The 13,477-nt window shown below is 45.6% G+C and overlaps 2 protein-coding genes across 2 annotated transcripts; both read right to left on the reverse strand.

Moving 5' to 3' along the window:
• Positions 1-398: 398 nt before the first annotated feature.
• On the reverse strand, positions 399-2,597 carry LOC146546230 (uncharacterized). Its single transcript, XM_085266600.1, has 5 exons — positions 2,495-2,597; positions 1,388-1,429; positions 817-1,083; positions 504-736; positions 399-407 (listed from the first exon to the last, which is right to left on the reverse strand). Exons 1-5 carry the CDS (start codon positions 2,523-2,525, stop codon positions 399-401), a joined length of 582 nt encoding a protein of 193 aa, XP_085122726.1. The 5' UTR covers positions 2,526-2,597.
• Positions 2,598-4,312: 1,715 nt separating this feature from the next.
• LOC146546231 (uncharacterized) lies at positions 4,313-12,193 on the reverse strand. The gene is made up of 8 exons (XM_085266594.1): positions 12,142-12,193; positions 11,865-11,970; positions 11,052-11,077; positions 9,132-9,233; positions 7,535-7,576; positions 7,186-7,455; positions 6,994-7,105; positions 4,313-4,406 (listed from the first exon to the last, which is right to left on the reverse strand). Exons 1-8 carry the CDS (start codon positions 12,191-12,193, stop codon positions 4,313-4,315), a joined length of 804 nt encoding a protein of 267 aa, XP_085122720.1.
• Positions 12,194-13,477: the final 1,284 nt, after the last annotated feature.

The following is a 13,477-nucleotide window of genomic DNA, read 5'->3' on the forward strand; positions in this document are numbered from 1 at the left end:
TCTTCTCCAGTGTCGGATACGAACAGGCTCATGATGGCTTCCTCATCCACTCTCAGCTTCTTTCCTTCGTTGTCACTTTCAAAACCAAAGAAATCCTCGTTGTCAGTGTCAGAGTCGAACACCCTCTGAAGGGCCGTGGCGGTGTCCTCCTCTCCATCATGCAGCAGTCCAGCCCTTCGAAATCCGTTGGTGATCATGGATGTTTTCACACTTTTCCACGCTGTCAGATTCCACCGGTGGAGTTGAGCATAACTTGCTTCTCGCAAGTTTATCGCCGCTCATCATCCACGCCTCCTGCTGAACGCGAGGAGGAGGAGGAGGAGGAGGATGGGAGATATGAGTGGTGATGGTGGTTGTTGTTGTTGTTGCTCTTTCTGTTGTTGCAACAGAGATTGGTGTCACAGAACCTGCAGGAGAGATGAGGAAGCTGGTTAAGTCAGTTTATCATCAGCTTAGCAGATTGGCTTTAAACAGGAAGTGATGTCAGTGTTCTGACCTCTGACCCTCAGAAAGCTCTGAGGAGATGATCCAAACTCATCAGTAGAACACCAGTAGAGACCTTCATCAGACTGCTGCACGTTAATGGTGATTATGTGCTCTGATTTAGGTCCAACAGGACGTCCATTAAAGTAGAAATAAGCTGCAGCTGTGCCACCAATTTTGTTTTTACAGCGTAGAGTGACATCACTTCCTGTCCTCACAGGAAGTGCAGGGATCTCCAGGATCACTTCTTTATCTGAGGAAAAGACCCACAGAGTGATGTAGAGGTGGTATAACAGTCTGCTGTTAGTCTGATGAAATGAATGACTTCATTACCTGATACAGTGATGTTGACTTCTTCACTCTTCTCTCCAGCTTCACCTTCACACCAGTAAACTCCACTGACTGGGCTGAACTCATCAAACAAACAGGATGGACCATTGAACCTCCCGAAGCCCCGCCCCCCTGCTCCACATGACTCAGTCCCACTTCCTGTGTCCCTCTTCACCGTCCATCCATCAGAGCCCAGCTGACCTTCACATGTCAGAGACACTGAGGCTGCTGTGAAGAACTGCTGAAGGTTTGGACTGACGCTCAGAGAGACTGGAGGACAGACGGACAGTTTCTATCAGTGTTTACACTCAGTGTTTGTCCTGGACCATGGTGCACTTCATCTACTCACCTGCACAAACAGTCAGTGCAGACAGCAGCAGCACACACACACCTGCAACAGGTCAGAGGTCATTTAGAGACACTCTGATGTTATAGTCACATAGTTTTTTCTTTCAGGAAACTTTCTAATTTCCTGAAGTCTCTGCATCATCGAGCTTTTCAAGTTGAGGATGAAAGGAGCTTCATCGTTTCTTTTATTTTAACACACACTCGACCCTTCACTTCATCTACTCACCTGCACAAACAGTCAGTGCAGACAGCAGCAGCACACACACACCTGCAACAGGTCAGAGGTCACTGAAGGTCAGAGGGCAGGAACCTGTTTCAATCTGGTCTTGTTCCAAAAACATCACATTAAAGGGGGGAGACCTTTAATTCGCTTTGAAGGTTCTGTTTAGGTTTTCAAAGTACATTTAGACTTATAAACATCACACAAAGCGCCAGCTCAGTTTTAACACATGCTGACGAAACTATGTTGGTACACTTGGTCTGAATGAGGTGGGCGTCATGTGTTTTGACAATCTAACACCCTGCACCTAAACATTTCCCAAACTAAGCAGATTTTGGGGAATTGTTGATTATTGGCAGCAGAAGAGAAACTGCTCCCCACTCAGGCTTCATGAAGACTCAGCAGTTTGGGGTGGATGGGCAATGGGGAATAAAAGAGTAAGGGGTACAGCAGGCAAGAAAAGCATTCTCAGGATTAAACAGTCAGAACTTATAAACCAAAGCCATGGGATAAGGGTTAGTTGTTTATTCAGCATCAGCTGCTGAATAAAAACCTGGAGAAGCTGCTTCATTGATCTTTATTCACAGGTTTGAGTCCCAGTTTGCTTCTGTTTGAAGCTCATCATGAGAAAAATAACAAAATACACAAAAGTAAGGTAAATGACAAAAAACAGTCTCCAGTCCTTTCATTAGAGTCCACATGAAGGAAAGTTTGCTCTCTATAGTGGAAGTGAAGACTACATAACAGACCAGAGGAGCATGTGGTACCTGCAGCTAGCAGCTGTGGTTTCCTGAATGAAAGTTGATCTTCGATAAAAAAAAGAGGTTGCCTGACTTCTCTACAAGTCAACATGTTAAAGACAACAAACTGGATATGAAGGTCCAACTCTCTGAGTCCAGAACACACGATGGATCTGAACTTTAAAACAACAAAAACACTAAAGAAGAAGAGTGAACTCTTCTTCTCGCATAAACGTAACTTCAGACTTTGGACAGACCTGAAGAGATTTCATTTTAGAGTCAGTCAGTGAGAGCATCCAGCACACACTCTGTTACTGTGTTATAAGATAAATGAACGCTATGAGTGAGTGAAGGATTTCAGCGTTTGACTCACCGAGGAGCAGAGACACAGATGAAGTCTTCATGTTGTCGGGACGACGACTGGCAGCAGAGTGACACCTTCAGCTTCACCACTTCCCTGTCAAGATCATCACGCTGCTGCTTCTGGACAGCGAGGACGAGGAAGAGCTGGTGATGCGCAGTTAGCTGATTTGGATCAAAGTTAGCTCCTTATTTGGTACAGAGGAGGGAAGTAGAGGGCGGAGGTGGCTGTGAGCTGGGGTTTAAGAAGCTGCTGTACATCCAATCATCCAATCAACACTTAGGAACTCTTTCAAACCAGCAATCAGCAGCATCCACCTGCCTCAACAGTCAACACACACATATCCATACTCACATCTCAGAGAAAGCAGAGAAAGATGCACACCATCCCGTGGGAGGAGCCAAACATCTAAAAATATTTGACAATATGATCATGTATCATGAAATTTACCCCCACCCCAAAATCAAACATTTCTCCCCTAAAAGAAATGGACTTGGGGTTCAGAGTGTGTTTGGGGAGTGTGGGTTCATCTTGTCTCCACACTGGGTGAGTGCTGATTATTTGTATATGTGTGTATGAGGCTGGTGTATGTTTGTGTCTGTGTGTGCATGTTTGTCTATGTCTATGTGTCAAGTCAGGTCTCACATACTGGCTCACTCCCGGCGGCTGCTTGGCAGGGCCTGGCATCCGTGACTCCGTCAGGCTACTTTGGGGGGTGGAGGGCCCTCAAACCTCGGGCCTCGGTCTGCTCTGGTGCAGCTGGCTGCCGGCCCTCTCTGACTTCCGCACTGTGGCTGCTGGGTGACATCCCATATAGGCATCTCTTCAGCTCTTTCAAGGTGGGTGGAGCATCTGCCCATCGGGTGGTCCTGGGGGGGGGGCTGAATCTATGACTCCCCACACCCACTATCAGATTGTTACACGGAAAAACCTTTTGAATATAAGTGCACACAGGTGTGCGTCAAGATGAACCGAATCAACCTTTTGGGACTGCAGGGAGGGCACTGGCTGCCTCGAGAGCGAAATGCCGTGACCTGTTATTGGAGATACAACATCAGGAAATCTGTCTACCTGTGATTTTACCATATTAATGGCTACTTTTAAAGCGTTCCTTGAGCTTGTTGAGACCCACATTACAAATGATGTTACATCCTCAGATCAGAGCCCCAAATAAAGCTTATTGTTATTCATGTTTTTATTATTGGCTCCAATGGAGAGGTTGTTGTTCAGTTCCACCTGGAAACACAGATCCCGTTTGAGTTGCCTCAGGAAGCTCATCTAGTGCAAAACTGCCAAATCAAACATGCTGAGCTACCGGCTCCACCTGTTTATTATTTATTAATAACAAATTATAGAATGTGTTACTGTTTATCTGCAAGACCTTCATTAGGAACCTGGAATTTTAAATCATTATGCTATTATTATCATTTCAAAATGCCAATCACTGGCTGTCACTACAGGTCTGTGCTGGACTTTCAGTAACAGCCACTTCCATGCAACAACTGCCTGAAGCATAGTACACTAAAAACTCATTCTTTACAAATCCCTTTGCAGCCCTGGCAAAAGCCTGCTTTTAGTAAATGGTAGAAGGACTGGTTCTTATGTAGCACTTATATAGCGCTACTCTGACGCCACAGCCAGGGTTCAGTTTATCAGCAAGAGATTTTTATTTAAACAAAGGAATAAACTGAAGGCTTATTTTTGGCCAAGACAAACATCAAAGTTGAAGGCAGCTGGACATTTGGATGCAGAATGTACACTTTTTAAGCAATGGCAAGAAAAACAGATGAGCAGGGCCTTTATACTGAAAAACAGGACAAGCTCTAAATCTTAGCAGGGAGCTGACGGGACTGGCAGAGAGAAAATCCTCTTCTTCCCATCCTCCTTTAAATTTGATCTGGGAAACTCCATCAATAACTCAGCCCTGATGCACAAGAGAACGAGAATGAGTAGATGGTTAAAAGAGAATCCAGGAGATGGAAAGACAAGAAGAATAGAGGAGCAAAGAAATTATCACAAGGACCCACAGTGGACAAAGGGTCATAATCATATTTTGTGAAGCAATAACTTGTTGGATAACAGCTGAATGTGTACCTGCAGTGTCCTCGGACTGGAGAAAACAACATGTGAGTGTGTATCTGTAATTTTATTGGCTGATTGTCTGAAGTTCATATCCTGATAGGTGACTTGACTCAGACTTGATGACAGCGTCCTTTCTGCAGGAATGAGAAAGACGAGGATTTAAACACGAGACAAATAATAAAAGATTCTAAACCGAAGATGTCTGCCAGCATGGAGCACAAACTGGGAGTCATCAGGACGCTACAACACAGAGCGAACACCATCCCCACAGACACAGCGGCCAGGAGGAACATCACATCAAGAAGGCCCTGAGTAAATGTGGTTATCCCAGCTAGTGATGTGTGGGTCGCGAAGGAAACTCTCAGAGCCGACTCTTTGACGTGAACGACACGAGCCGGCTCCTTATCGCGAGCCGTGGGTTTTTTTTCTCTCTCTCACTCTCTCTCACTTTTTTCCGCTTCACTGAGCAGAGGGGGGAGGGGCGGTAGTGACACTCAGTAGCACAGGAACGGAGCGGGACGGAGAGAGAGAGAGCAGGGCCAACAAGGTCACATTAGAAAGGTATAGTAATCATCCACAACTATTTTCAGTTGCAGATGATAAAGGATTCAGAAAGTTTATTCATGCAGGTCCATATGACAGAGAATGTGCATGTTCTTTTTGTTTTCATATTATAATTTATATTTAATTGTGTTGTGGTTTGCAGTGTTTTGTGTTGTTTCACTTTAAATTTGTTTAAAAGGAAAAAGCTGAAAACTTAAATAGTTAAAAGTTGAAATGTGATTAGTTGGTTTTTGTATTATATGATTTATTTATTACATTTTATGTGGGGTGAATAAATAAAAGTATATTTACGGTGGCCCCTACAGACAAAGCACGTACGAAACACAACAGAAGTGCTCCAGGATGCTGGGCGCAGTGTTGAGCTTTTGTTACCTAGAGGCTACACAATCCAGCAAGTACCAACAACCGGATTTGGTGTGTGGTAGTAACAGGTAAATGAACATATTTTTTAATATATATGAGTGCTTGTGTATAAATACACAAACAATACACACATGCTTTCATGCTTTCAATTGTGTAATTTAAGTGATCTGCTCTGCTTTGAAGTTCAGTTAAAGCTAGAAATGTGTTTTGGAGTTTGCACGTGCTTTGTGTCGTGGTCCTCGTGCCTCGCTGGCTCACTCTGTGTTTGGCAACATGTTTTGTTTGTTTTGTTTCCTTTGCGCTCTCTCTCCTCTGCTGGGGCGGTGCTCATTACGGGTTCCCGCCCCTGGCCCACGCACCTGTGCTCACCGTCACACCTGCAGCCGATCCCAGCTGATTTGGAGCACTATTTATGACGGCGGACCTGAACCTGTATCTGTGAGTTTGAGACTATCCCTAACCTGGACGTCTCTCTCTGTGTGTATATAGAGCTGCCCTGGACCCGAGCGAGTGTGTGTGTGTGTTTGGAACCCACTGAGAGCATGTATGGGATTAATCCCTGCTTCCCCCGGACCCTGGAGCCCCGGACCGTTTTTAATTAAAGCAACAAAACAACCTGAAGAGCCGCTTGGGAGCCGGAAGAGCCGGTTCTCTAAAAAGAGCCGGAAATCCCATCACTAATTCCAGCTGGACTTTCAGTTGCAAACGGGACAGACATGACTGTGGGATAGGACAGGGGGAAAGAATGAAAGAAAGAGAGGGAGAGAAAGAAAGAAAACCAAAGGGGAGAAGAGACGGTGAGAAGGGGGGGAAGAGAGAAAAAAAAACAAACAAACAAAAAAAACAAAACTCCTGGATCACCTGTATGGAGAAAAAAAAACAGAGGAGACAGCAAACAACAAAGAGCAACATAATAAGAAAAAAAAAAAGCACCATCACAATAAACTAGCTAGTCATAGATATCAGTATTTACTAAATAATAAACGATATTGTGCAACACGCAAGATAGACAGCGCACAGTGTGCTTTGAGGCAGCAGCCAAGAAAGCTGTAGTCCGCGTCTGTGAATACCCATGTGTGTACACCTGTGTGCATACCTGTGTGGATCAGCATGCTTGCATTCCAAAGGTTTCTCCATGTAATGATCTGCTAGGGAGTGTGGGGAGCCACAGCCCTGTCCTTTATGGTATCAAGCAGGTATGGAGGAGATCAAAACTCCAGACATCCAGAGGCCCCCAGAACACAAGAGACCATGGAAGACCCACAGAGGGGCAGCCGCGCCACTGTTCCAGTAAGAGCTAAGGAGAGTCCCAGATGAGGGCTCATTCAGCAGCCGCGGAGCAGAAGCCAGGGGGAGTTGCAGTGACGCGCCCGTGAGCTCCGCCGGCAGCCAGCTGTGCCTGAGTGACCGAGCCCCAGGCCGAGAGGCCGGGGGCACCCCACCTCCGAAATGGCCCGAGCGAGCCCCAATAAGCGGCCGCCAAGGAGTGAGCCGGTGTGTACCCGGACGCCCACCCCCAGATACAAAGAACCACCAACGCACCGACACCTGAGGGAGTCCGCCACCGGCAGGGGAAGTGGTGCAGTGCAGGGATCTCCAAAATCACTTCTTTATCTGAGGAAAAGACCCACAGAGTGATGTAGAGGTGGTATAACAGTCTGCTGTTAGTCTGATGAAATGAAAGACTTCATTACCTGATACAGTGATGTTGACTTCTTCACTCTTCTCTCCAGCTTCACCTTCACACCAGTAAACTCCACTGATTGGCTCGCTTTGCTTATCAAGCAAACAGGATGAACCAGTTAACCTCCCGAAGCCCCGCCCACCTGCTCCACATGACTCAGTCCCACTTCCTGTGTCCCTCTTCACCGTCCATCCATCAGAGCCCAGCTGACCGTCACATGTCAGAGACACTGAGGCTGCTGTGAAGAACTGCTGAAGGTTTGGACTGACGCTCAGAGAGACTGGAGGACAGACGGACAGTTTCTATCAGTGTTTACACTCAGTGTTTGTCCTGGACCATGGTGCACTTCATCTACTCACCTGCACAAACAGTCAGTGCAGACAGCAGCAGCACACGCACACCTGCAACAGGAGGTCAGAGGTCACTGAAGGTCAGAGGTCATTTAAAGAAAGACTGAGGCTGCACAGTTTTTTTTTTGTTGTTTTTTGTTGTTGTTTTTTTTCTCTCAGGAAACTTTTTAATCTCCTGAAGTATCTGCCACAACCTAAGGAGCTTGGAAAGAAAAGCGTCTGGACTTCTTTGAGTTGCTTGAAGACGTTTCACCTCTCATCTGAGAAGCTTCTTCAGTTCTAGGATCAAACGGTGAAGAGACCCACATTTAAGCTCTGTGGGAGTTTCCCCCTGAGAGGGACAATGGACCCCCTGATGATCCTCTACCTAATCACATGAGCCAAGGTGTGGTAATGGGTGTGGGTCACAATCAGCCAGGGTTATACTGCTACTACTTTGTACTTTCTTACTTTGAGTACTTCCTAGTCTGTACTTTTTTTTACTTTTACTTGAGTTAATAAGTTGAATCAGTACTTCATCTTTTACTGGAGTATTTTTGAACAGTAGTATTTGTACTTCTACTTAATTATGGAAGGTCTGTATTTTTGCCAGATCTGTGAGCCACGCAGATTAAACTACACAAACACCACCGTGCACTGTAACAGGAACAGGAAGTTATAAAATACCACCGAGACAGCAACGCAGGTTAGCCTGTCTTTTCCTGTTTTCTATACATTTTTTGATCAGATGGCAATCAACGGTAAACATCACAGTGCACAGCATTGTAAACAATGGAGAAGGAACTGTGCATGGATGAGCTTTCATTCATGTGCAGAGAAGAAAGTGTGGGACTAAGAAGCCACCCTTCAAAAGCACAGTTTTTATTTTCAGATTTGTGGCCTGTTTCACTCCCACACTGCTGCTGTTTAAAGGTCATCATGTCAACGGGAATGGGAACTTTAACAGTCAAAACCGTCTGTGGTTGTTTGAATACACTCAGTCCTCTTAATGGAAAATTGGCTGTGAATAGAGGAAGTGAAGACTAGATAAAAGAGGGGACGCAGTCAGAGGACCCTGTGCTTCATGCAGTCAGAGGCTGTGGTTTCCTGACTGAAGAGATGTTTGATGAAAAGAGGTCAAGTCTCTTTTGTTCTTTTGGTCTTCATGTTACTGACACTTAGCTGGGCAGAAGGTTTAATCGCTGACTTAGTCCAGACTATATGGTGACTTTCCTGCAGGATTCCAGGTTAAACTGCTGAGTCTGAACCTCTGAGAGGTTTGCAGTGATGATGAGATCGATTTAAACCGAAAAACTTTCATCATGCATGTTTGAAACCATTTTCTATCACTCTTCATACATTTCAGTTAAAACTGTGAGCTCCATTATTCAACATTAACATCACTTCTTGGTTCCTGCCCAACTTCACAGCCACCAATCCAATGAAACCTGAAAGACATAAGAAGGAGAATGAACTGTTCCTCTCGCCTTGACGAAACTTTTCAGAATTTTTACATGAACTTTAAAGTCAGTAGCTGCAAGCTTGTAACTGCTGAAAGGTTGTTTTCCTGCCATATTGTTTGTTGGAGCTGTGATAAATAAATCGATGATTTTAGTGTTTGACTCACCGAGGAGCAGAGAGACCGGTGCAGTCTTCATGTTGTCTGGATGACGACTGAACGTCAGTCTGAGCAGCAGAGAGACGCCTTCAGCTTCAGCACTTCCCCGTTAACAGTCTTCAGTACGTCACGCTGCTGCTCCATCACAAAGAGGCAGAGCAGCTTCTCCAGCAAACATCAGTGAATGAGATGTTCCGTTGGGTAATTCAGCTCCGAATCTATAATCCTTTTAAAAAACAAATTCCCTTTTCCCACAAAATGTTAATTGAACTCACATGTAGTTATAAGGAAAAACAGACTGTATGTGTCCAAGTCCAAACTATAAATGTATATCATCTCTTTAGCTCCATCTTTGTAGAAGTAGTCGGTTTAAATCTGGTTTTACTATCTTAGAAAACATTATGAGTTGCAGCACTTTATAATAACTAAGAAGCTGTAAAATTAAAGGTGTTGAGGTGGCAGGCAGGATGTAGGACCCAAACGCAGGACCCAGAGACAGAATGATTAACTAAAGTGGCAGCTTTATTGCTGGAGAACATTCAAATAGAAATAGAAGAAAACAAAACTAGAAACTCAAAACTTAAGCCCAAACTAGAAACCCGGGAAACTAGAAAATCAAACCAGGAAAGAGTGAACCAGAACATTACCAGAAGCACATAGAAAACAAAACACAGTACAGTGAGGGTACAACACAACAACTAACAGAGAAACACAGGGCTTAAATACACAAGCAGGACTACGAGAAGATGGGGAATAGGTGGTAACACATCTGGGACAAATCAGGCCTAATGACAGAAGGGAAGCAAAACCAAGCACACTGCACACAGGACAGGGACTATCAAAATAAAACAGGAAACACATGAGGCACAGACTTGATACTGAAGAGAGGGAAAACAGAGCACAGGGACAGGATTGACAAACTGCAACATGAGACACGACTGAACAAGAAAATCAGCATGAAGACAGAACTAAACCTTGAGTAAACATGAGGGCTGCAGGAAGAAAACCCAAGTAGATTAGATTAGATTAGATGAAACTTTATTAATCCCTCGGGTGGGTTCCTCCAGGAAATTCAGTTTCCAGTAGCAAAGCACCGAAAGAAGTTGCATGTTACAGATACATTAAGGGGAATAAGAGTAAGGATATAAGCATAAATACACCACATATACACATATAGATACAGAATATACAATATGGATAAATAGGATTGCTCATTTGAGTGAGTATATTTCACCGTTGCTTTCGTATACATGAAGCGGACATACCTGAGTGGCTGTGATCTAATCCTGTTTACATAAAGTAAGCCTGCTCCCGAGCAGGTTTACGCTTACGGATCTGTTGCTATGACAGCAAGTCCCGGATGAGCTTCGGAGAACCGAACGATCCAAGATCACGTGAAATCGTCAACAATCAAATCCAGCTAACTTACTTAGCGAGGTACGAAGAACGGGCCCCTGGTCTGACTGTTAGCTGAATGTGTGTGTGCAGGTGTGCGTCTCACTCTTTGTGACCAAGCTGGGAGGAGTCTGCAGGTGTACCTGGACTTAAGCCACACCCCCTACCCACCTGGCCTGTTGCCGGGTAACACTCTGCTGTTGTCTGGTGTCCAGAGGAGGCTGTCCAGGTGAGACACACATAGACAGGCTTATAAAAGTTTGGACTCTTTATTTGGACTCATTTCCAACAATGTCAGCCCCAATAAAGTTATGGATCATCTTGCATCAATAGGCTGCTGGTTTTCTTTACTGGTTTCAGGTGTTACCAGCAAAATAGTTGTTTAATCATCTGGAAATGTACCCAGATTTATTTATTTAGACAGAGATCTTGACCCCCCAATGTTCAATACAAAGTCACGCCGATGGTTACGTACCTGTGCGGTTTACCTGTGTGTGTGTTTCAGGACAGGAAGTGTGTACTGCACGTACTTACCTGTCAGCTCCATAACTGTGGTCTCCCTGGGAGACACCAGGTAAGTTTACAGGTAAAGTCTGGTTCACGTGTTTGTCGTGCTGTTGTTTATTTGTTTGTTTGGTTTCTATACGCTCGGCCCAGCCTCCTCCTCCTGCTCCCATCATGCACCTGGGTGAGTGGGCTCTGAGCAGTGAGTCACGTGCTCATCGTCGTCTTTAAACTTTATTTTATCTTTAAAAATTTAAGATCGGGTCATGTTTTTATTCCTGAGGCTTTAACTGTGAAAGGGCACATCCTGTTTACATCCTGGTAACAGCTCCGTCTGCTCACACTTTACTGCTGAACTGGTTTGGGGGCGTGGCGTCAAACTGAGGGTTTTCTTCATATTTACAGTCGGTGTGAAAACGTCAGAAGGTTTGAGTGAAAAGAGAGAAACAGATGTTTGTGAGGATTCACGTTGTGGATATCTGAGGTTATCAGAGTGTCAGGAAGGGAAACCTGAAGAAAGTCAAAGAGCCGCCCAGCACAGAACAAGCCTGTCAGAGCAAAGACTTCAAAGACTCTACAGGCTGCACAGGGACGCACTGTGAGCTCACAGAGCTCCACGTCTGCAGACACCTTCAGCCACACTGCTGAGGACGAAGACCTGCAGACTGAAACGTCCTGTGGTCAGAGGAGGTGAAACGAGAAGAAGATGCAGCTACAACCCAAAGAACAGCGTCCACACAGTGAAGCACGGTGGGGACGCTGTGGGGGGGCCACCACAGAGAGAAACAGGCGTCCTGCAGGACGTTTCCACAGGGCCGAGCCGTGACTCTGCAGAGACATAACCTCTGTGTCTGTCTCAGGTGTGTGACGGGGACGCTGACGACTTCCTCCTCCACTTCCTGTTGTGTCTGTGCAGCAGTGATGTCATGATTCGGCCGCTCAGCCTCACCTGCAGGAAACACACCAACCAGAGACCAGAAGATAACCCCACCCTCACCACCCTGACCAACCCTGACTGCAACCTTCAGAGTCGTGTGTGTGTGTGTGTGTTTCAGAGGTGAGGAGGTTCACTCGAGGAGACAGAGTTCCTGACCAGACTGGCTCCTCCCCTTCAGCTCACCTGTCTGCACCTCCACCCTGACTGAGCTCCACCTGCTTCGTTCTGACTTCATCTGTTCTACGTGTTCGTACAAATAAAACTTTATTGTTCCTCCTCCTGTCACATGGTATCTCACCTTCACTGACCCTAACGCTGGTGATCAGGGTCAGAGGTCACACGAAGCTCTCTGGGTTTAACCTCACACGAAAGGGGCGTCGCTGTCATCATCACAAAGGGGCCAGGTCATGTGACCCTTCTACAGGAAGTGATCCCTGTGAGTGGCGCCCACATCAGAGACGTTCTCAGATGGTGATTCATCAAACCTGCACCAGTAAAATCTGACAGTAGAAGGATGATGAGTGAAACTGGTTAATCTGGTGTTTGTGGCACAGAAGGTTTGACCTCCACTGTTTGACACGGGTCAGACTCCAGCTGGGCCTGCCGCTCTCAGCCTCACTCTGAGGAAGCCTACAGTCTGTCACAGTGGAAACTACACCGGGGGACCCCATCCTTGGGGTGGACCCATTTTTGTTTTAGCGTGTTTTGGGGTTTAAAAGCCACAGAGACGCGGTGCTTAGGAAAAATGCATTTCAGCTGTGCTGATGCTCCTGACACGTATAAGACTGGGGAAACCTGCATTCAGCTGGACCTGAAAAACACTATGTCCAGATAAACACAATCAACTTTTGGAGAAAAATAAAAGATTCTTCATCAGACTAACAACTAAAAACATCACACTTACCTTAACAGTATGGGCTACATCAAATATATTCAAGACCGACAACAACACTTCTCACTGCTGCTAATTTTAACAAAACTAAACAAAAAGTAGAAAAAGGCAATTCACCAAGTCTTGAAAAGTAAAACTGAAAAATAGAAACACAGAATAAAATAAAACATCCATCCATCCTTAATTAAATGGCCTAATTCTCCAATAAATTAGCAATAATAAAGTAAGAAAAAATAAGACATTCAATTTATGGACGCTCAAATTAACAGAGCGACATTAAACGCACCTCATTGCCTGCCGTAGCGTTCTTCGCAGCTGCACTTCACCTCAAAGGTCGGTTAATACATCGGATTGAACTTAACCAAAGTCCAATTAAAGGAAAATAACGGGAGGGTTAGGAGTCACAGGAAAGACGGGCTCCTCAGCAGCGCAGCATCCGATTTTCAAAACCTGCTCACCTGAAATCTCAGCCAGCAGGCCACAGCCAGGCTCCACCATCAGCCAGCAAGCCCAGCCACGCTCCTCCATCAGCCAGCAGGCCCAGCCACACTCCTCCATCAGCCAGCAGGCCACAGCCAGGCTCCACCATCAACCAGCAGGCCACAGCCAGGCTCCACCATCAGCCAG

This window comes from Mchenga conophoros, unplaced genomic scaffold (assembly GCF_057382185.1).
Source record: "Mchenga conophoros isolate Kocher_MC1m ecotype Shallow Benthic unplaced genomic scaffold, M_conophoros_male_GT1.1 unmapped_scaffold_1, whole genome shotgun sequence".
In the NCBI taxonomy this organism is placed as follows: domain Eukaryota; kingdom Metazoa; phylum Chordata; class Actinopteri; order Cichliformes; family Cichlidae; genus Mchenga; species Mchenga conophoros.

Bases quoted from the DNA above. Each gene is read 5' to 3' on its own strand.
- LOC146546230 (XM_085266600.1), bottom strand. From the start codon at position 2,525: ATGAAGACTTCATCTGTGTCTCTGCTCCTCG. The intron at 1,430-2,494 runs GTGAGTCAAACG...GACCTGTTGCAG, and splicing joins ATCTGTGTCTCTGCTCCTCG to GTGTGTGTGTGCTGCTGCTG. The intron at 737-816 runs GTAATGAAGTCA...TCTTTTCCTCAG, and splicing joins AGTCAACATCACTGTATCAG to ATAAAGAAGTGATCCTGGAG.
- LOC146546231 (XM_085266594.1), bottom strand. From the start codon at position 12,193: ATGAAGTCAGAACGAAGCAGGTGGAGCTCAGTCAGGGTGGAGGTGCAG. The intron at 11,078-11,864 runs GTTATGTCTCTG...GGTGTCTCCCAG, and splicing joins CACCTGAGACAGACACAGAG to GGAGACCACAGTTATGGAGC. The intron at 4,407-6,993 runs GTACACACCGGC...CTTGTGCATCAG, and splicing joins ATCTGGGGGTGGGCGTCCGG to GGCTGAGTTATTGATGGAGT.